The 21,855-nt window shown below is 42.9% G+C and overlaps 1 protein-coding gene across 8 annotated transcripts in view; it reads left to right on the forward strand.

The window, feature by feature from the left end:
* Positions 1-21,855, forward strand: part of LOC110538919 (phospholipid-transporting ATPase IA) — a 133,455-nt gene that overhangs the window by 29,525 nt on the left and 82,075 nt on the right. For all 8 annotated transcript variants that reach the window (XM_036937899.1, XM_036937892.1, XM_036937895.1 and 5 more), the window contains 4 exons: positions 3,927-4,011; positions 4,595-4,734; positions 10,127-10,265; positions 13,933-13,997. In XM_036937899.1, the coding sequence (XP_036793794.1) occupies positions 3,927-4,011; positions 4,595-4,734; positions 10,127-10,265; positions 13,933-13,997 (429 nt within the window). The remainder of the gene's footprint in view (positions 1-3,926; positions 4,012-4,594; positions 4,735-10,126; positions 10,266-13,932; positions 13,998-21,855) is intronic.

The raw sequence follows: 21,855 nt of genomic DNA on the forward strand, positions 1-21,855 counted from the left end.
CATCAGTTAAGTTAAAGCTTGGTCGTAAATGGGTCTTCCAAATGGACAATGACCCCAAGCATACTTCCAAAGTTGTGGCAAAATGGCTTAAGGACAACAAAGTCAAGGTATTGGAGTGACCATCACAAATCCTGACCTCAATCCTATAGAACATTTGTGGGCAGAACTGAAAAAGCGTGTGCGAGCAAGGAGGCCTACAAACCTGACTCAGTTACACCAGCTCTGTCAGGAGGAATGGGCCAAAATTCACCCAACGTATTGTGAGAAGCTTGTGGAAGGCTACCCAAAACATTTGACCCAAGTTAAACAATTTAAAGGCAATGCTACCAAATACTAAATGAGTGTATGTAAACTTCTGACCCACTGGGAATGTGATGAAAGATATAAAAGCTGACATTTCACATTCTTAAAATAAAGTGGTGATCCTAACTGACCTAAAACAGGGATTAAGTGTCAGGAATTGTGAAAAACTTAGTTTAAATGTATTTGGCTGAGGTGTATGTAAACTTCCAACTTCAACTGTATGTCCTTTACGTTTATGGGGGGTCAATTAAGGAAGACATCCTCTTCTGCAAACCTCTGGAAACCAGGACAACGGGAGAGGATATTTTACTGGACAGCTTTGTGACATCAAATGGACTTTGGCGGTCAAGGTGTGTTGGTGTCTGTACTGATGGCGCAAAAGCCATTACTGGGAGACATAGTGGAGTGGTAAAGCACGTGCAAGCAGTTGCTCCCGACGCCACTTGGGTACAACACAGCATCCCCCGAGAGGCTCTTGCTGTCAAGGGAATGGCTGACAGCTTGAAAGATGTTTTGGACACTACATTGAAAATGGTTAACTTTGTTAAAGTAAGGCCCCTGAACTCTTGTGTATTTTCTGCACTATGCAATGATATGGGCAGCAACCATATAACGCTTTTACAACATTCAGAAGTGAGCTGATTATCAAGGGGCCAAGGACATATTCAATGTGCGGGACAAAATTGAGGCTATGGTTAAATAGTTGGAGCTCTTCTATGTCTGCTTTAACAAGGACGACAACACAGTTATTTCCATCATTGTTTGATTTTTTGTGTTGTGTGCAAATGAACTCAAGCTTATGGACAATGTCAAATATGATAAAGCGAAGCACCTGAGTGGGTTGAGTGTGCAATTGCACAGGTAGTTTCCTGAAACGGATGATACAAACAACTGGATTCGTTATCCCTTTCATGCCCTGCCTCCAGTCCACTTACCGATATCTGAATGAGAGCTTCTTGAAATTGCAACAAGCAGTTCTGTGAAAATGGAATCTAATCAGGAGCCACTTCCAAATTTCTGGATTGGGCTTCGCTCAGAGTATCCTGCCTTGGCAAACCGCGCTATTAAGACACTGATGCCCTTTGCTACCACGTACCTATGTGAGAGTGGATTCTCGGCCCTCACTAGCATGAAAACTAAATACAGGCTGTGTGTACACTACACTGTGTCTGGAAAACTATTTAAGACTGACTCTCCAATACAACCCAACATTGCAGAGTTATGTGCATCCTTTAAAGCACACCCTTCTCATTATCCTGTGGTGAGTTATTCACAATTTTCTATGAACAAATAAGGTTTCATATGTAAGATGGTTAAACAAAGAGCAACATTATTGATTATTTTATTATTATTTGTGCTCTGGTCCTATAATAGCTCTTTGTCACTTCCCACGAGCCAGGTTCTGAAAAAAACTAATTATTATGTTTAATAAATGTATTGTATGTGTGTGTGGCAGGCTTACAATGATGGCAATAAACAACATTTGAGAGTGCACTGACCCTGGTAGCTGGAGGTTGAATGTTTAAAGGGGTACGGGACTATAAAAAGTTTGGTAAACACTGCAACAGGACAACAACCCTAAGCACACAGCCAAGATCACGCAGGAGTGGCTTCGGGACAAGTTTCTGAATGTCCTTGAGTGGCCCAGCCAGAGCCCAGACTTGAACCCGACCGAACATCTCTGGAGAGACCTGAAAATAGCTGTTCAGCAACTCTTCTCATCCAACCTGCCAGAACTTGAGAGGATCTGCAGAGAAGAATGGGAGAAACCCCCCAAATATAGGTCTACCAAGCTTGGAGCGTCATATTCAAGAAGACTCGATGCCGTAATCTCTGCCAAAGGTGCTTCAACAAAGTACTGAGTAAAGGGTGTGAATATTTGCGATTTTTCATTATTATATATTTTTTTTATAGATTTGCACACCAAAGAAAAAACGTTTTTTGCTTTGTTATTATGGGGTAAAATGTGTACATTGATGAGGGGGAAAAAATGTAATCAATTTTAGAGCAAGGCTGTAACGTAACAAAATGTGGAAAAAATCAAGGGGTCTGAATACTCTGAATGTACTGTATATTCATGAACATCTATTCATAGACATACATCTACACAGAGTGTACAAAACATTACTAACACCTTTCACTAATATTGAGTTGCACCCTCTTTTGCCCTCAGAACAGCCTCAATTTGTCTGGGAATGGACTACAAGGTGTCGAAAGCATTCCACAGGGATGCTGGCCCACGTTGACATCCATTAGATGGTCACCTCTCTCAAAGTTTCAAAACGCCTCATTTTTTGGGTGGCTAAAAACATGATTTTGTCAAAAAGTAAACTAAGTGCATTATCCTCACAATTCCTGTCATGAAAGTGTCTGCTGCCAGGCCCCTGGGCCTGTTTTATTGGGGGCTGCTGCTGTGATGCGCGAACCACTCTCTTTCCCTCTCCCAATGTGCACCAGGAGAGAGAAAAAAGGCTTCTGATTGCATAACGTTTCAAAATCCAATTGTGGGAACAGCTTTGGAAGCAGCTAACTGTTGTTCTCAGCTTTCTGTGGGTATATATTTTTTTTAAATTTTCATCTCTTAATATTGAGCTCAATAGCAACCATTTTACAACTGAGATATTTGATATCACTTTATGATACAAAGCGCGGAAAATTCACAATTGCACACCCAAAAGTGTTTTTTATTTAGTGTTAGCGAGTTAATGTGTTTTGAGTTTTCACTTCCTCATGTGGTGAATTAGCCCACAAATACATGTACCTATGATATTAGTACACATAAAGATGTAGGCAAATTCATCTCTATTGAAAATTCTGGAGCCCTATTTTAACAGTAAAATATATCAAGAATACCCTATTGTCAAACCACAATTCATGACTATCACTAGTTTAGGTTGCACATCAAAATATCTTGAATCATGCATTCTTGCTTTCTTGAATAGCCTATAATCTCAGTAGTCTATAACACAGTCTAAAGCACTGCGAATGGCTTCATTCCACATGGTTTCTATTGTGTGATGCTGAGGGGGAAAATTGGTGTGACCAAATCATGTGCTGCCATCAACTGAAAATGTGAGTGGCACCGGTGCCACCAGGGGAAAATGTTTGTATGGAACCCTGTCAAGGGTACAATGTGTTCTTCTGCCAATTTGGCTGTTTGGAAGAGAATCTTGTGATAAGATGTTTTGCAGAGAAACATATTGGTAGGACCAGGCTATGTATGTTTGTGCAGTGATATATGTTTACTATAGGTTAATTAGGTAGTCAAAATGTGATGGGACTAAAATGAAAGGGCATTTAGTTGACTAAAATGGCCCACTATTTTCATCATTTTGACAATAACTACACAAAATCATTATTCTAAAGACAAATATGTGAAAGTACAACCTTTTCTCTACGCCCCGTGGCAAGGTGTGCCAAAAGGCAAGGCTCTGACTGCATGCGTGGGTATGGATATGGGGGTACAGATTTTTTTGTGGCTCCCATCCCCAACAAAGTTGCCCATCCCAAACATACATCACTGGTGTTTGGTATCTAGTGATTTTACATGGTGGTTTGTTTACATGGCAGTTATTTGCTGGCTGTCCAGACAGTATATGTAATGACTATGCTGTTTCCAACAGGACACGGTGGTCTACGACCGTCTGGCCGACAGTTCCAGGTATAAAGAGATCACTCTTAAACACCTGGAGCAGTTTGCCACCGAGGGTGAGTGAGGGAACAGCTCCCCCTGTCTACCTAACACACATAGGACCTATTAGAAAAAGTTGAGAAAGGCATTCTTCCTTCCTTTTTCCTTGAGGTAAGCACAGATCTGTAAGTGATTGGATAGGTTTAATCAATGTTCCTACCCCTTTACTTTCACTGATCCACTCGATTATTTGATTACTTGAAGGAAGGAAGGAAGGAAGGATGCATTTCTGTATTCAAACTTAATATTTTATTAGATTGCATTGCTTTACCTCTATAGATATACTACCTTCTTGTGAGAGGTTGGCAGAATTGCATTAAACATTTCCCCTGTGGAAAAATCTGCATATTTCTAGTTTCTGCAGCTTATAAACCACATATTTTTTAAATTATTTAATTGAAGAGAAATGCAAAGTAATGGCATGTGTCGCCATAAGTGGACACCTGTTGTGTAATTATTAGGTTATGTAAGCCTTCTGGGTTTACTCGGGTGAGTTGAGAAGTGACGGTTATTGTGTAGATAGAGGAAGAGGGTGGATAGGGGTTAGTATGGGGTTAGATGGGGACTGATGTGGTGTGTTGTCTGTCCATTATGTCTCAGGGCTGCGTACTCTATGCTTTGCTGTGGCTGAGATCAGCGAGTCATCCTATCAGCAGTGGCTGGAGGTGTTCCACGGTGCCGCCAGCGCCCTGCAGAACCGAACTCTCAAACTGGAGGAGAGCTATGAGCTTATCGAGAAGGTCAGTCTCACACACACATGCCCGTTCGCCCTCGCACAGACACACACACACACACCACATCAGTCCCCATCTAACCCCATACTAACCCCTATCCACCAATCACCATCTTCCCCTATCTCCACAATAATCCTGTAGGTCTCCACCACCAGGTAAAAGATTAGCACAGATTTCTTCACATTTTCAACCCTATGTGAATCAAAGTTGAGACAAGCAGTTTCTTAACTTTAATGTTAAAATATCTAGTGTTACGATATAAACATTTCAATTTGTTCGCCATTTTAGGAAGGATTTTAGCAGCAATCAGGTCTCCAGAAAGGGATTGATCTAGGGACACACCAAGATACACTCGTTTTAGATTCAATCTCCTTGCCTGCACAGTTTACCGTTATCTTGTCTACCCTACAAACAAAATACATTTATTTTTTCCCAAGTGCAGTGACAATTTGTTGTCAGACAACCAATCTCTAACAAAATGTAATTCCTTACTCAGGGTCTCTATGTAAACTGTATCCTTCCCTGATACCAGTATGGCTGAATCATATCAGCTAAAAGATTCCAATGATGAGCGATCAGCTCTGCAAACAAGATAATTACTGCCTGCTTCGTTCACCCTAAGGACACCAACCCCTCACACAAAGCATCCATTTTAAAACTCTCCACCCATTCCATTGAGTGGTTGGCTGAACACAAATCAGTAAAACCGATTTCAGACATTCAACTTGATTAAAGGTCCAACGTTTTAGAAATTGAGGCACACTTAACCAGTATGTCTACCACAGAATTTTGCAGCGATACGCCATCCCATCTGGTTTGCGCTTAGTGGGACTATAATTTGTTTTTGAACAGGACAATGACCCAAAACACACCTCCAGGCTGTGTAAGGGCTATTTGACCATGAAGAAGAGTGATGGAGTGCTGCATCAGATGACCTGGCCTCCACAATCACCCGACCTCAACCCAATTGAGATGGTTTGGGATGAGTTGGACCGCAGAGTGAAGGGAAAGTAGCCAACAAGTGCTCAGCATATGTGTGAACTCCTTCAAGACTGTTGGAAAAGCATTCCAGGTGAAGCTGGTTGAGAGAATGCAAAGAGTGTGCAAAGCTGTCATCAAGACAAAGGGTGGCTATTTGTGTTAGTGTTTTTTCATAGTTTTGATGTCTTCACTATTATTCTACAATGTAGAAAATAGTAGAAATAAAGAAAAAACATTTAATGAGTAGGTGTGTCCAAACTTTTGACCGGTACTGTATATAAAACACAGGAAAATAAAGTTTTTGACTACACTGGAACTTTAATGTGGCAGGTGTGATTGCCATAGGGGGAGTAGAACGGATGGAGGGGGAGCAGCAGGAGAAAGAATGTCCATAGCGGGAGTAGCAAGAGAGAGTTGAGACAGTAGGAGGGAGTAGCGGAGGGAATGTCCATAGGAGAGGAGTAGCAGGGTGGAGGGGGGTTCAGGTAGCTGACTAGTGGTGGCTATTCAGCAGCTTGATGGTCTGAGGGTAGAAACTATTGGCCAGTCATTCAGTTTTTGCCGTGATGCTCCTGTACTGTTCGGGTGCATGTACAGTGGCAAGAAAAAGTATGTGAACCCTTTGGAATTACCTGAACATAAATTGGTCATAAAATGTAATCTGATCTTCATCTAAGTCACAACAATAGACAAACACAGTAACAATAACAATAACACACAAACAATTATACGTTTTCATGTCTTTATTGAACACTCTGTGTAAATATTCACAGTGCAGAGTGGGAAAAGTATGTGAACCCTTGGTTTTGATAACTGGTTGACCCTCCTTTGGCAGTAGGGTCAACCAGTTATCTCAATCGGATTGAGGTCGGGACTCTAGAAGGCGTATTTTTTTCTGTTGAAGCCATTCTGTTGTTGATTTACTTCTGTGTTTTGGGTATTTGTCCTGTTGCATCAACTTCTGCTGAGCTTCAATTGGTGGACAGATAGCCTATCATTTTTTCTGCAAAATGTCTTGATAAACTTAGGAATTCATTTTTCCGTCGATGATAGCAAGCTGTCCAGGGCCTGAGGCAGCAAAATAACTCCAAACCATGATGCTCCCTTCACCATACTTTGCAGTTGGGAGGAGGTTTTGATGTTGGTGTGCTGTGCCTTTTTTTCTCCACACATAGTGTTGTGTGTTCCTTCCAAACAACTCAACTTTAGTTTAATCTGTCCACAGAATATTTTGCCAGTACCGATATGGAACATCCAGATGCTCTTTTGCAAACTTCAGACGTGGAAAAATTGTTTTTTTGGACAGCAGTGGCTTCTTCTGTGGTGTCCTCACATGAATCCCATTCTTGTTTAGTGTTTCACGTATTATAGACTCGTCAACAGAGATGTTAGCATGTTTCAGAGATTTCTTTGTCTTTAGCTGACACTCTAAGATTCTTCCTCATTGAGCATTCTGCACTGTGCTCTTGCAGTCATCTTTGCAGGACAGCCATTCCTAGGGAGAGTAGCAACAGTGCTGAACTTTCTCCATTTATAGACAATTTGTCTTACTGTGGACTGATGATCATCAAGGCTTTTAGAGATACTTTTGTAACTTTTTCCAGCTTTATGCAAGTCAACAATTCTTATTCTTAGGTCTTCTGAGAGCTCTTTTGTTCAAGGTATGGTTCACATCAGGCAATGCTTCTTGTGAATAGCAAACTCAAATTTTGTGAGTGTTTTTTATAGGGCAGGGCAGCTCTAACCAACATCTCCAATCGTGTGTTATTAGTTTAAGCAGACTGTGTTTGTCTGTTGTTGTGACTTAGATGAAGATCAGATCTAATTTGATTACCAATTTATGCAGAAACCTGATAATTCCACTGGGTTCACATACCTTTTCTTGCCACTGTATCACCCTCTGAAGAGCTATGCGGTCCGCGGCGGTGGAGTTGCCGTACCAGGCTGTGATGCAGCCCGACAGTATGCTCACGATGGTGCTCCTGTAGAACACTGTATGGGCCCTCATGGACAGGCCAAATTTCTTCAGCATCCTGAGGTTGAAGAGTCGCTGTCGTGCCTTCTTCACTACTGTGTACATGTGGTTAGACCATTTCAACTTGTCTGAGATGTGTGCACCGAGGAATTTGAAGCTATCGACTGTCTCCACGGTGGCCCCGTTGATGAGGATGGGGGCGTGTCCAGCCTGGTTCCTCCTGAAGTCCACAATCAACTCCTTTGTTTTGCTAACGTTGAGGGAAACGTTGTTTACCTGCCACAGAGCTGTCAGAGTGACCAGAAAGTAGTGCTTTATATAGGGGCCCAGCCATGGAATCTGAATGGGTTTGGATGGTTTGATGCAGTGTATACTATGGAAATATGGTTTGAGTGTATGGGGGCAGGTTGGGTTGGCCTAGTACCAGAAAGCAACAAACAGTTCCTCTGTGAAAACCAGTGATCTGGAAGTGTTAGTCAAACACAGGCGGCCACGCTAGTAAATCAAGTGCTGGGCTCCACTGCTGCCAGACCTTCAGCTCTGCCCAAAACAAAATACTAAAATCACTGTGTTAACACAAAAGTTCTGAGAGGAGGGTGCAGGGATGTGATAAGTCCACTAGGTGGCAGTCTGAGAGAAGGGTCATGTCCCATTAATTCCCTCCTTCTTCCTGAAGTGTGCACTTGCTCACTTCTTCCCACGCCAAAAAGCATTGGATTGGTGGAGGAATGGGCTAATGGCAGTTTCCACCATATTTCTTATACCAGTCATTTCCTTTCAAATCAGTGAAGGGAAGTGAACACGTGGATACTTCAGGTGAAGTAGAAAATTGGGATGGAGCTATGGTCGAAGCGTTTAGGAACTGTGACCTCAACATGTACTTTTAGAGCAGATCAAAAGGAAAGGACACCACCACATTACATCTCTTTGCAGAATACTCTTGACAAGCTACTCTCAAACAGCTACTACTTGGTCATCATTGAAATAAGTTATGCACAAACACACTTTGTGGGGAGGCAGGTAGCCTAGTGGTTAGAGCGTTGGGCCAGTAACCGAAAGGTTGCTAGATTGAATCCCCGAGCTGGGCAGTTAACCCACTGTTCCTAGGCTGTCATTGTAAATGAGAATGTGTTCTTAACTGACTTGTCTAGTTAAATAAAGGTTAAATAAAATTGAAAATAAAACCTTATGCCTGTTCATTTATTTTGTAAATGTTCGGGTGAATTTTCAGGAGTTGTCTTGATTGAAACCTATTTGCATTCTTGGGTTCAAATAGGCCTACTGTTTGAAATCTTGCTTTAGCCTGGCCGGAATGCCTGCAACATTGTGTCAACGTTAAGACAATATAGCTGTGAAGTTGTCACAACATTATTTAACGCATCCCTCCCCTCTCCGTGGGGTTTCATATGGCTAGTGGGTTACAGATATACTGCAGCTTGGCCTAGGTCACAAAAAGCACCGGGGCCTCTCAGTTCCCCCAGGCCCTTTATTAGCAGATTAATCTAGCTTACATCAGCTGATATCTCAAAGTGCTGTACAGAAACCCTGGCTATAAGAAATCTAGAGAGGAACCAGGCTATGAGGGGTGGCCAGGCCTCTTCTGGCTGTGCCAGATGGAGATTATAACAGAACATGGCCAAGATGTTCAAATGTGCGTAGGTGATCAGCAGGGTCGAATAATAATAATCACAGTGGATGTCGAGGGTGCAGCAAGTCAGCAACTCAGGAGTAAATGTCAGTTGGATTTTCATAGTGGATCATTCAGAGTATTTCTACCGCTCCTGCTGTCTCTAGAGAGATGAAAACAGCAGGTCTGTTGAACAGGTCAGGATTCCATAGCCGCAGGCATAACAGTGGAAACTGGAGCAGCAGCACGGCCAGGTGGACTGGGGACAGCAAGGAGTCATCAGGCCAGATAGTCCTGAGGCATGGTCCTAGGGCTCAGGTCCTCCAAGAGAGAGAAAGAAAGAAAAAAAGAGAGAAAGAAAGAAAGAGTTAGAGAGAGCATACTTAAATTCACACAGTTCACCGGATAAGACAGGAGAAATACTCCAGATATAACAGACTGGCCCTAGCCCCTGACACATAAACTACTGCAGCATAAATACTGGAGGCTGAGACAGGAGTGGTCGGGATAACACGTCCCAAAGTCCCTCGCCCGTGACGCCACCCCCCCCCCCTCTCTCTCACAACCACTGTGCTGTGACTACAACTGGCCCCTAAGTTTCCCCCCTATTCCTGCCCCCCTCACCCTAACCCCAAATACCCTAATCCATTCCCCAGCTTTGGGGGGGTGGAAAAACAAGCGCAGCAGACTCAAGTGAAAAACAGGGAGTAAATGAATGAGTGACAGTGTCTGACCCCTCACATGACGTTGTAAAGCCCCTTCTCTTGTTAGATTTTCTCCTTATTATTACCACATTTTTTTCTCTTCCTCTATAGAACTTGCATCTTCTCGGGGCCACGGCCATCGAGGACAAGCTTCAGGACAAGGTGCCTGAGACTATTGAGACCCTGATGAAGGCCGACATCAAGATCTGGATCTTGACTGGGGACAAGCAGGAGACGGCCATCAACATTGGTAAGATCAAATCAAATGTATTTATATAGCCCTTCGTACATCAGCTGATATCTCAAAGTGCTGTACAGAAACCCAGCCTAAAACCTCAAACAGCAAGCAATGCAGGTGTTGAAGCACGTGCCCGGGAGACAAATAGTCGAAGTGGACCATAAGAAAGAGATCTGACCAGAAAATATAAAAATAACATAAAAATGACGTCCTTCCCTCACATTGTGAAATAAAACATCTATACCTGATTGTAATCTGGGTGTGTGATGTCTCTACTGCCAGAAAGACATTTGAGATGATTTCTTTGGCACATCGTAGATAGTTAAGCAGTGTTGTAGCAACCACAAAAGTAAATAAAAATCATACCGTGGGTATTTCAAAATATATACGGTATTCTACCCAAGCCTGTTTTCTCCCTCCTCCTCCTCTTCCTCTGCCTGAAAATAAAACACCCTCTGCCTAGGTTGGTGGTACACCTTTTGTGGGGAAGGGGGCTGTCGAACTAGACTCTGTCCCGTTCTCCGTGTTCTTCTGTTCCCAGCCTGCTTGTGCCAGCCGATGCCGTGAAAAGGCAACGCAAACACTGGCCTACCCTAACAACCCACTCTCTCCTCAACTACACCCTAACCTCACCATGCCCAGATTAAATTGAGTGCCACCCCCACCTTCCGCCTAAAGTCCGCTGCCCCGGCAGCAACTTTTTACCCCTTTTTTATCCCTAATTTTGTGATATCCAATTGGTAGTTAGTCTTGTCCTATCGCTGCACCTCCCGTACGGACTCGGGAGAGGCGAAGATTGAGAGCCATGTGTCCTCCGAAACACGACCCTGCCAAGCCGCACTGCTTTTTAACACACTGCTCGCTTAACCCGGAAGCCAGCTGCACCAATGTGTCGGAGGAAACACCGTACAGCTTGCAGGCGCCTGGCCCACCAGAAGGAGTCGCTAGAGCGCGATGGTACAAGGAAACCCCGGCCGGCCAAACCCTCCCATAACCTGGATTATGTGCCAATTGTGCGCCACCTCATGGGTCTCCCGGGCACGGCCGGCTGCCTGGGATCGAACCCGGGACTGTAGTGACGCTTCAAGCACTGCGATGCAGTGACTTAGACCGCTGCGCCACTTGGGAGGCCTCCCAGCAGCCATTTTGAGGAGCCACTATGACCATATTGCGCAGCTTTAATCACCTCCCCCAAACCAACAAACCTCTGGGGTTGCCATGTCACGCCATACGTATTCCGCAACTCCTTGGAGATCTTTGTTGTTTAGTTCCGCCAGGCCCCAAAACACTGAGAGGAATTGACTTTATCTTTTGAATAAAAAGAGTAGTTTGGTTAGAGTGAACTGAGCCTTTAAGATAAACACATTAAGCAAGGGGACTGTGGCAGGGGTCGCCAGGGGGGTGTAGAGGTGGGTGGGGCATTTTCTACACGCTGGCTTATTTTAAGTTTGCGCATGAACACGTAAGAAAACAATCCACCAGGTCCAGACCTGTTTGGTATTGATTTGAGCCTCTGGAGGTGAAACCTACACGCTCCTCATCCCGACCCCCATCTCTGTGTGTGTGTGTGTGTGTGTGTGTGTGTGTGTGTGTGTGTGTGTGTGTGTGTAATTCTCTCAGACACAGTCCCACCCAAACACTCACATATACATGCAGATCTAGGTGTTATGGTAAGCCCTCAAATTGAAACAGGAGTCATTTCCAAGCTTGACGAAGCCCACAGATGTTCCACTCTGATATTGCCGCTCACTAGGGAGCCATGTTTAACTAACATGTTTAACTAGCCATGTTTAACTAAAACGAACTACCCCCTTAAAACAGAAAACAGACATGTAAACCCAGAGAATTTACATGTTTGTTGTCTTTTTCATCCCATTGGTACTTAAGCCAATAACATCAAAGTAAACAGAGAACTCAATTTCAGGAGGAAGTACATATAACCTATTACTTCTCCTACATTTGCTCTTTGGTATTAAAGTTTATTTTGAAAAGATAATCATAATACAGTGTTTTCTGAAAGTATTCAGACCCCTTGACCTTTTCCATATTTTGTTACATTACAGCCTTAATCTAAAATGGATTAAATCATTTTTTCCCCTCATCAATCTACACACAATACCCCATAATGACAAAGCAGAAACAGGTTTTTAGAAATGTTTGCAAATGTATTAATAATAAACAGATTTTACATTTACATAAGTATTCAGACCCCTTTACTCAGTACTTTGTTAAAGCACCTTTGGCAGTGATTGCAGCCTAGAGTTTTCTTGGGTATGAGCTTGGCACACCTGTATTTGGGAAGTTCTCCCATTCTTCTCTGCAGATCCTCTCAAGCTCTGTCAGGTTGGATGGGTAGCATTGCTGCACAGCTATTTTCAGGTCTCTCCAGAGATGATCGGTCAGGTTTCTAGTCTGGGCCACACAAGGACATTAAGAAACTTGTCCCGAAGCCACTCCTGCGTTGTCTTAGCTGTGTGCTCAGGGTCATTGTCCTGTTGGAAGGTGAACCTTCACCCCCAGTCTGACGTCCTGAGCGCTCTGGAGCAGGTTTTCATCAAGGGTCTCTCTGTACTTTGCTCCGTTCATCTTTGCCTCAACCCTGACTAGTCTCCCAGTCCCTGCCACTGAAAAACCTCCCCACATGATGCTGCCACCACCATGTTTCATCGTAGGAATGGTGCCAGGTTTCCTCCAGATGTGACTCTTGGCATTCAGGCCAAAGAGTTCAATCTTGGTTTCATCAGACTGGAGAATCTTGTTTTTAGATCTTTAGGTGCCTTTAGTTGCCTTTTTGGCAAACTCCAAGCGGGCTGTCATGTGCCTTTTACTGAGCATCCTTCTGTCTGGCCACTCTACCATGAAGGCCTGATTGGTGGAGTGCTGCAGAGATGGTTGTCCTTCTGGAAAGTTCTCCCACCTCCACAGGAGGAACTCTAGAGCTCTGTCAGAGTGACCATCGGGTTCTTGGTCACCTCCCTGACCAAGGCCCTTCTCTCCCGTATGCTCATTTTAGCAGGGCGGCCAGCTTTGGTGGTTCCAAACTTCTTCCATTTAAGAATGATGGAGGCCACTGTGTTCTTGGGAACCTTCAATGCTACAGACATTTTTTGGTATCCTTCTCCAGATCTGTGCCTTGACACAATCCTGTCTCGGATCTCTACAGACAATTCCTTCGACCTCATGGCTTGATTTTTTCTCTGACATGCACTGTGAACTGTGGGACCTTATATAGACAGGTGTGTGCCTTTCCAAATAATTTCCAATCAATTGAATTTACCAAATCAAGTTGTAGAAACATCTCAAGGATGATCAATGGAAACAGGATGCACCTTCGAGTCTCATAGTAAAGGGTCTGAATACTTATGTAACTAAGGTATTTCTGTTTTTTATTTGTAATAAATATGCAAACATTTTGAAAAACCTGTTTTCACTTGGTCATTATGGGGTTTTGAGTGTAGATTGCTGAGGATTTATTTTGTTTTTATCCATTTTAGATGAAGGCTGTAACAAAACAAAATGTGGAAAAGGTCAAGGGGTCTGAATACTTTCCAAAGCCACTGCATAATAATGCATAATGGCATGAACAATATTTTTCTTCAGTACTTTAGTATGTTAGATGTTTGATGTTTGCACAAGATGACATTGCAGCTCATCTCTTGTTTCACTTGTCTCTCTCCAGGATACTCCTGCAAACTTCTGACCAAGAACATGGGCATGCTGGTGATGAACGAAGACACACTTGACGTGAGTGCAGCAGACTAAGGATCTGTTATCAATCTACATTATTATTATTATATCATTGAACAGGGGATGTGCTATAGTAACTGCGTAGGTCTACAGTGTGCACAGGGCCGTATGCATTTGTGCACACTGTAGCAAACCGCAGCAAAACTAGTGTCTTATCGGACCAGTTCAGGTAGTCCCTCTCCGTTTAGGTCAGTTTTCTTCCATTTGGTAGTGAAATCAACCCTATAATACAGTCCCATATTACCCATAAAAGTTATTTTGTTGAACTGTTTTCATGGAAATTTAGTTATTTTCGGATAGTTAGTGTTAATGCTGTCAATCTGCATAATCCAAATTGCAACGCTCCCTCTCAACCCCAATTATAATCATAATCCATATTCTACCCTTGAGTTGCGTTCCCATGCAAAACTAGACAGATAGCTAACAACTAAGTCTTCAATAAAACTCCCAAGGCGTGACTTTTCTTGAATGAATATATTGAAAACGTTTATGTTGTGAAACTGCAAAATACAGAAAAGAATATTCTTTAGTATTCAATTCACACCGACAGTAACTGTACATTATACATTTGAAGTTGCATAAATACAAAGCACGCGCTAAGGTACCGTGCATCTGGCATGATGCCAAACCATATAGCTAATTGTTACTCATATGGTAATTGGCTCCTTTCATTACTCTAATAGTGTACAACCATTTATGTAGAATAACAAAGCATATTACACTAGGAACAGTAGCAAAACTACAGTATTGTATATTTTACAATTCGTTTGCATGACGCACGAGCAAAGTAATACAGCTAACGACATACATGAAAGGCATTGCAATTTGTGAGTAAATGCAACCAACATTGATATGTAAGCAACTCTATCAATAACAAGATTATAATCATTAGCTAAATGCTTGAATTGAATTTACAAACAAATATTTTCCAAGGCTGAAGCGTGACAAGAAATAACTACATTGAAAGACCTGCACCGTAGCGTTGTTTGTAGCTGCTTCTATGCGTGCAGAACAAATTCTCTACTTCCTGTTTGCGTTGTCTTTCTAAGTACCAGAAACATCCACTAGGGGGCAAATAACACCATTGCACACAATGAAAATCCAATTGAACCATTGTAATAAAATAATCTGTTACCTTCTAACAGGATGGCAGCACAATCCATCCCTGTGTGTGAAACAAAAACACCAATCTGGTTTGGCTTTTACCCTGGAGCCCGCTCAGAATGTAAAAAACACAGTCTTTGTGCCAAAGGTTGGTAAGTCACCACCACAATTGCCTTGACCGACAATGTAATCCCACTTAAAACAGGGCTCAGTGTGTCCCCCAATCAGCTAGTGCTTTTGATGACTATTAGCCACGTATCCTGAAAACTCAGATCAACGGAGTATAAATGACGGCTTCAGAAGGTTGTATTAGTGCAGAGTTCGGTTCATGCTAGGTCCTTGGGGCCTATGTTCAGCGTGTTGTCAAACAAACTCTGACAAACCACAAATATGATCTTGCATGTTGCTAAACCAACTACCGTCATAGTCGGGGACGTTGAACTTGGCTTTACTGTTGCTTTCTTTGTTCCTTAGTCTTTTTCTTCCTCTTTGTCTTTGGATTCTCTTTCTCTTCTGTAACAACCCACTCTGTTGTGTAAGTTGCCTCTAGTGACCACAGTGCAGATGCCTCTATGTCAAACCCATAGTTGAAGAGATGTCTCTATCCAGAGTGAAGTGAACCCCAGCTAGTCACAGGGCCAGGGGCGAGGTTGGGGGCTCTGACTGTGCCTAGTGGGATGGTTGGAGAGGGGGATGTCGGTCAGCACATAACCAGAGCCCAGCATGCCTTCTTTTGCATGATGTAGAAAACTCAACAGAAGGAGGCCCAGGTGGGCCTCTAGCCGAACCCCCTTTTAACCCCCTTTAACAGCAGAGTAGTAGAGGGGGAAAAGGTAAGCATGCCCCTGCAGGGATAGTCTTGTCTGTTGTCGTGGGGGAAGGACAGGACGAAAAGAAACCACTGCTGCACTCCTCCAGGAGAGGAAGCGAGGGAACAGAGCCGTGGACAGAGGAACCACTCACTGTGTGTGTCGGCGCAGGAGGGAGGGATGAAGGTAGGGAATGTAGGAAGGGAGGAGGGGATACAGCAATGACGGACGGCCTTCACTCTGTCAACCCGGCCAGGTTAGTATGATACATTAAGTGGTAGAGAAGAGAGGTAGAGAAGAGAGGACGGCGCCTTTGAAATGTCAGCTCCCATTCTCCTGTGGCTCAAGAGATGCTCATATAAGGTTGTTTGTAAAACATGGAGGAATTATGGAGGAATTCTCTCCCCCCATCCTTCCATTCGGGCTCAATGAACAGAGATCCTGCCAACGGTGCTGCTGGGAATTGGAGTTGCTCTTATGTTGCGCCTGAGAGTAATTGGAGCGCGTCTTCCTCCCCTTTTCCATGTTTAGAAACAGTTATCAAAGAGATGGGGACGTGTTCAGATGGGGACGTGAAGTGAAATGTGCTATTCAGGAAGTAGTAAAGAAGGATCCATTAGCTGAATTTTCAAGTTCATCTCAGTGACTGAGATAGTCAAAGAGAGTGAACACGGTGCGAAGGAGCCTAGGGTTGTGCTCACAGCTATCAGGGTTTCCATTAGCTGGTAATTGGCTGCTTTTGGCTGATAAAATAAATGAAAAGCCGGTAAGTAAAATTATAGCCAGCTGAATTGTCCGGGGAGAAAGCGAGAGAGGAGGCTTTGCCTAGGCTACTGTTTATTGCAAAGATGAACGCCTTTTTCATTTAAGTAAAATGAAAGTTACACTGAACAAAAATATAAACGCAACATGTAAAGTGTTAATTCCTTGTTTTTCATGAGCTGAAATAAAAGATCCCAGAAATGTTCCATATTCACAAAAAACATATTTCTCTAAAATTGTGTACACCAATTTGTTTACATCCTTGTTAGTGAGCATTTCTCCTTGGTCAAGATAATCCATCCACCTGACAGGTGTGGCATATCAAGAAGCAGATTAAATAGCATGATCATTACACAGGTGCACCTTGTACTGGGGACAATAAAAGGCACTCTGAAATGTGCAGTTTTGTCACACAACACAATGCCACAGATGTGTCAAGTTTTGAGGGAGCGTACAATTGGCATGCTGACTGCAGGAATGTCCACCAGAGCTGTTGTAAGAGAATTGAATGTTAATTTCTCTACCATAAGCCGTCTCCAACGTCGTTTTAGAGAATTTGGCAGTAAGTTCAACTGGCCTCACAACCGCAGACCACGTGTAACCATGCCAGCTCAGGACCTCCACATCCGGCTTCTTCACCTGCGGGATCATCTGAGACAAGCCACCCTGACAGATGATGAAACTGAGGAGTGTTTATGTCTGTAATAAAGCTCTTTTGTGGGGGAAATTAATTCTGATTGGCTGGCCACAAAGTGGGTGGCCCTGGCTCCCAAGTGGGTGAGTCTATGCCCTCCCAGGCCCACCCATGGATGCTCCCCTGCACAGTCATGTGAAATCTATAGATTAGGGCCTAATTAATTTATTACAATTGACTGATTTCCTTAACAGAACTGTAGCTCAGTAAAATCATTGAAAGTGTTGCATGTTGTGTTTATTTTGTTCAGTATGGTTCGGTCCTTGAACTGTTCTTGTCTATTAATGTTCCGTTTTATGTCATATTTCATGTTCTGTGTGGACCCCAGGAAGAGTAGTTGCAGCTAATTAGTATCCTAATAAAATTCCCCAAAAATAACAAATATTAATATTAAATCCTTGAATCTTATAGGGGTCTCACTGTCACCACTGGTCATCTAGCTAGCTATTAGCCAGCATGGTTTGCATCGGTTTCCATTAGACTAGAGCTTGCTAGGCTGGCTAGTTAGGTAGCTAACGCTGGCTAGCTAACGCAAGCTGATTATCATGTAGCAGCCAATGCTGACTAGCGTCGCCAGCATGCTAATGTCAATAAACCATAGTCGTGGATCCGCAAAATCAAGCAAATGGTACTGAACTCATGACAAAATCATTTTTCGACATTGTAGTGGCTATTGGTGTTTTGATTGTTTGTTTTCTGCTTAGTGATATTGAATAACATCTTTTTGGAATTTAACTCTGATTCACTATAAATACTGGTATGTATATAATCCGGTTTTGGCATAAGAACATTTGTGAAGTGTCAAAATACCTTGAAGTATTGCGAGAATTTGCGTACTCACGGATACGGAGCCTCAGGAATATAATATCCGGTCACGATTAGGAGCAACTCCCTATTATTAATGCATATCGTTGTTGTTATTGTAGGCCTATTTATTAATCCAAACCAGTTCTTTAAATGTGACCGACCGGCTCAAATCGGTCTTATGTAGCAACATTTGAAATGGTGAGTCTAGACTCGGAGCTACAAAATGGTATATCACACACTACAGTTGAGGAACAAAGTGAAAGTAATTTTGCTTTGAACATTAATGAACTTGTAAACTGACTTTTGAGACAATGTCCTTTGAATGTTTTTGTACTAATACTGGAGAGCCCTTCTTTGTCTACACCCATTCAGCATCGTTCACATCCTCTTAAGCTTTTGCCCCACCCATCTCTTTAAGTGTTGATCTGAGAATTCTGTACTAACAGCAGCAGTCAAGCACCCCTGTAAAGACCTTGATTATGCACAGATTCAAAATAGCTATTGATAACAAATGTGTATTTTGTGGTTGTGACCCAGGGGCTCTTGACCATTTATTTTGGGACTGTTCTTATGTCAGAAGATTTTGGAGTGAGTTAGATTTTATTTCAAAAGAAACTACTATTAATGTTAATTTGAAAGACTCTGAAATTATGTTATATGGACCCTGATTTAACTTTCATTGTTAATTTTTTATTTTTTTTATGGCAGATTCTTTATCCATAAAATTAAGTGGCTGGAAAACAAACCCCTCTTCACATTGTTTAAGATAGAATTGAAATATTATTTTGAAATGATCAGTAAGTGTAAAAACAAAAAAGCAATACGTACATGTAACTTTTTGACAAATTGAATAGGTTAGGTTTATTGTACTCTTGTTTGTATATTTATGATTTTGTATTTGTTTTGTTCATAATAATATATATATTTTAAAGCAGTCAAGCACGCAAGCTAACTTGCTAGCTACTTCCAGACACAAATGAGAGAACAGCTCACTGAACATTACTCGCCCTAGCATGGCTCATTAGGTTGTTATCCAGATCGTTGGTGACTGCAACTGTGCTGTCAGATTGTTCGTTCGTAAATTCAGAGCCCACACTGGACGCTCTGGCCCAATATGAAGGGTTGATCCAAACATTCTGACCTCACAACAGCAGTCAAGCACCCAAGCTAACTGGCTAACATTGGCTAGCTTGCTAGCTACTTCCAGACACATAATGAGAGAACACCCCACTCTGACCATTTTATTCTCCCTAGCAGAGCTGGTTAGGCAGTATTCATGTTATCCAGAGCGTTGGTGACTGTAACTGTGGTGCTGGCAACAATTGAATTACGCTTTTTTGTCAAGGTTTACTGACACCGGCCATATTCAACGGGTGTTGAGCATTCGTAAATTCATCAGTTATTCTGTGCTCTCGCACACGAGAGTCTTTTGTTAAGACATGTAGCTAGCTAGCTATCTGGGTTAACAATGAACCATAATCCCAATTTATGACATTACTACCCTGCATGAATCTTTAGGTAGCTAACCAACCAGGTTCGATGTTGGCTAGCTAACATTAGGCTATAAATAGTCGAGCAAGTGGTGCAGCTGTCTTAAGGCACTGCATCTCAGTGCTAGAGGCGTCACTACAGACTCTGGTTCGATCCCGGGCTGTATCACAATTGGCCGTGATCGGGAGTCCCATAGGGCGGTGCACAATTGGCCCAGCGTCATCCGGGTTAGGGGAGTGTTTGGCCAGGGTAGGTTGTCATTGTAAAATAAGAATTTGTTCAGACACAAGACATATGACACAAGACATATGTGGCTGGGTCTACAGACAATCACGGAATACGAAAGGAAAACCAGCCACCGTCTTGCTTCCAGACATGCTAGACACGTTCTTTGCCCACTTTGACGGTAACACAGTGCCACCGACACGGCCAGCTATAAAGGACTGTGGGCTCTCCTTCTTCGTGGCCAACGTGAGTAAGACATTTAAACGTGTTTACATGCTAGACACGTTCTTTGCCCGCTTTGACGGTAACACAGTGCCACCGACACGGCCAGCTACAAAGGACTGTGGGCTCTCCTTCTTCGTGGCCAACGTGAGTAAGACATTTAAACGTGTTTACCCTCGCAAGGCTGTCGGCCCAGACGGCATCCCTAGCCGCGTCCCCAGAGCTTGCACAGGCCAGCTGGCTGATGTGTTTACGGACATATTCAATCTCTCCCTATCCCAGTCTGCTGTCCCCACATTCTTCAAGATGGCCACCATTGTTCCCATACCCAACAATGCAAAGGTAACTGAACTAAATTACTATCACCCCGTAGCACTCACTTCTGTCATCATGAAGTGCTTTGAGAGACTAGTCAAGGATCATATCACCTCCACCTTACCTGTCACCCTAGACCCAATTCAATTTCCTTACCACCCCAATAGGTCCACAGACGATGCAATCGCCATCACACTGCACACTGCCCTATCCCATCTGGTCAAGAGGAATACCTATGTAAGAAAGCTGTTCATTGACTTTAGCTCAGCATTCAACACCATTGTACCCTCCAAGCTCATCATTAATCTCAAGGTCCTGTGCCTGAACCCAGCCCTGTGCAATTGGATACTGAAATTCCTGATAGGCCGCCCCCAGGTGGTGAAGGTAGGAATCAACATCTCCTCTTCGCTGATCCTAAACACTGGGGCCCCACAAGGGTGCGTGCTCAGCCCCCTCCTGTACTCCCTGTTCACCCATGACTGTGTGGCCATGCATGCCTCCAACTCAATCATCAAGTTTGCAGACAACACAGCAGTAGTATGCTTGATTACCAACCACGACGAGAAAGCCTACAGGGAGGAGGTGAGGGCTCTGAGAGTGTTGTGTCAGGAACTTCTCACTCAACGTCAACAAAATAAAGGAGAGGATTGTGGACTTCAGGAAACAGCAGAGGGAAAGGTGGAAAGAGAAGGTGGAAAGTTTTAAGTTCCTTGGCATACATATCACTGGCAAACTGAATGGTCCACCCACACAGAGGGTGTGGTGAATAAGGCGCAACAGCACCTCTTCAACCTCAGGAGCCTGAAGAAATGTGTCTTGGCATCTAAAACCCTCACAAACATTTATAGATGCACAATTGAGAGAATCCTGTTGGGCTATACTATCTATTGCATCTTAGCCTATGCCACTCTAAATTGCTCATCCATATATTTATATATTCTTATTCCATTCCTTTACTTAGATTTGTGTGTATTATGTTATTTGTTGTGAAATTGTTAGATATTACTTGTTGGATATTGCTGCAATGTCGGAACTAGAAGAACAAGCATTTCACTACACTCGTAATAACATCTGCCAAACACGTGTATGTAACCAATAAAATGTTATTTTATTTTATATCTCGGCATGTCCACCCCATTCATTATCTCAGCCAATCATGGCTAGTGGGAAGGTTTCTGACTTTTTCTGTGGCTAAACCATTCTTGAAATGTAACAATTTTATTTGTATTTACAGAGGGCATGGAAGTTTGTTATTAAGGCACATGAAAAGTTTACATGTTCAATAAGCCATTTCTGTAACAAAAAAATTTGATTAAAAAAAAAAGTTTAAGTTCAAACGGCTCTCCTGTCAATTAGTGAAACGGGTCACAAATATGCAAAATGTGTTTTGTTTCATTCTGTTGAGACATTTTCATTGGCTAAATTA

This window comes from Oncorhynchus mykiss, chromosome 12, assembly GCF_013265735.2.
Source record: "Oncorhynchus mykiss isolate Arlee chromosome 12, USDA_OmykA_1.1, whole genome shotgun sequence".
NCBI lineage: Eukaryota > Metazoa > Chordata > Actinopteri > Salmoniformes > Salmonidae > Oncorhynchus > Oncorhynchus mykiss.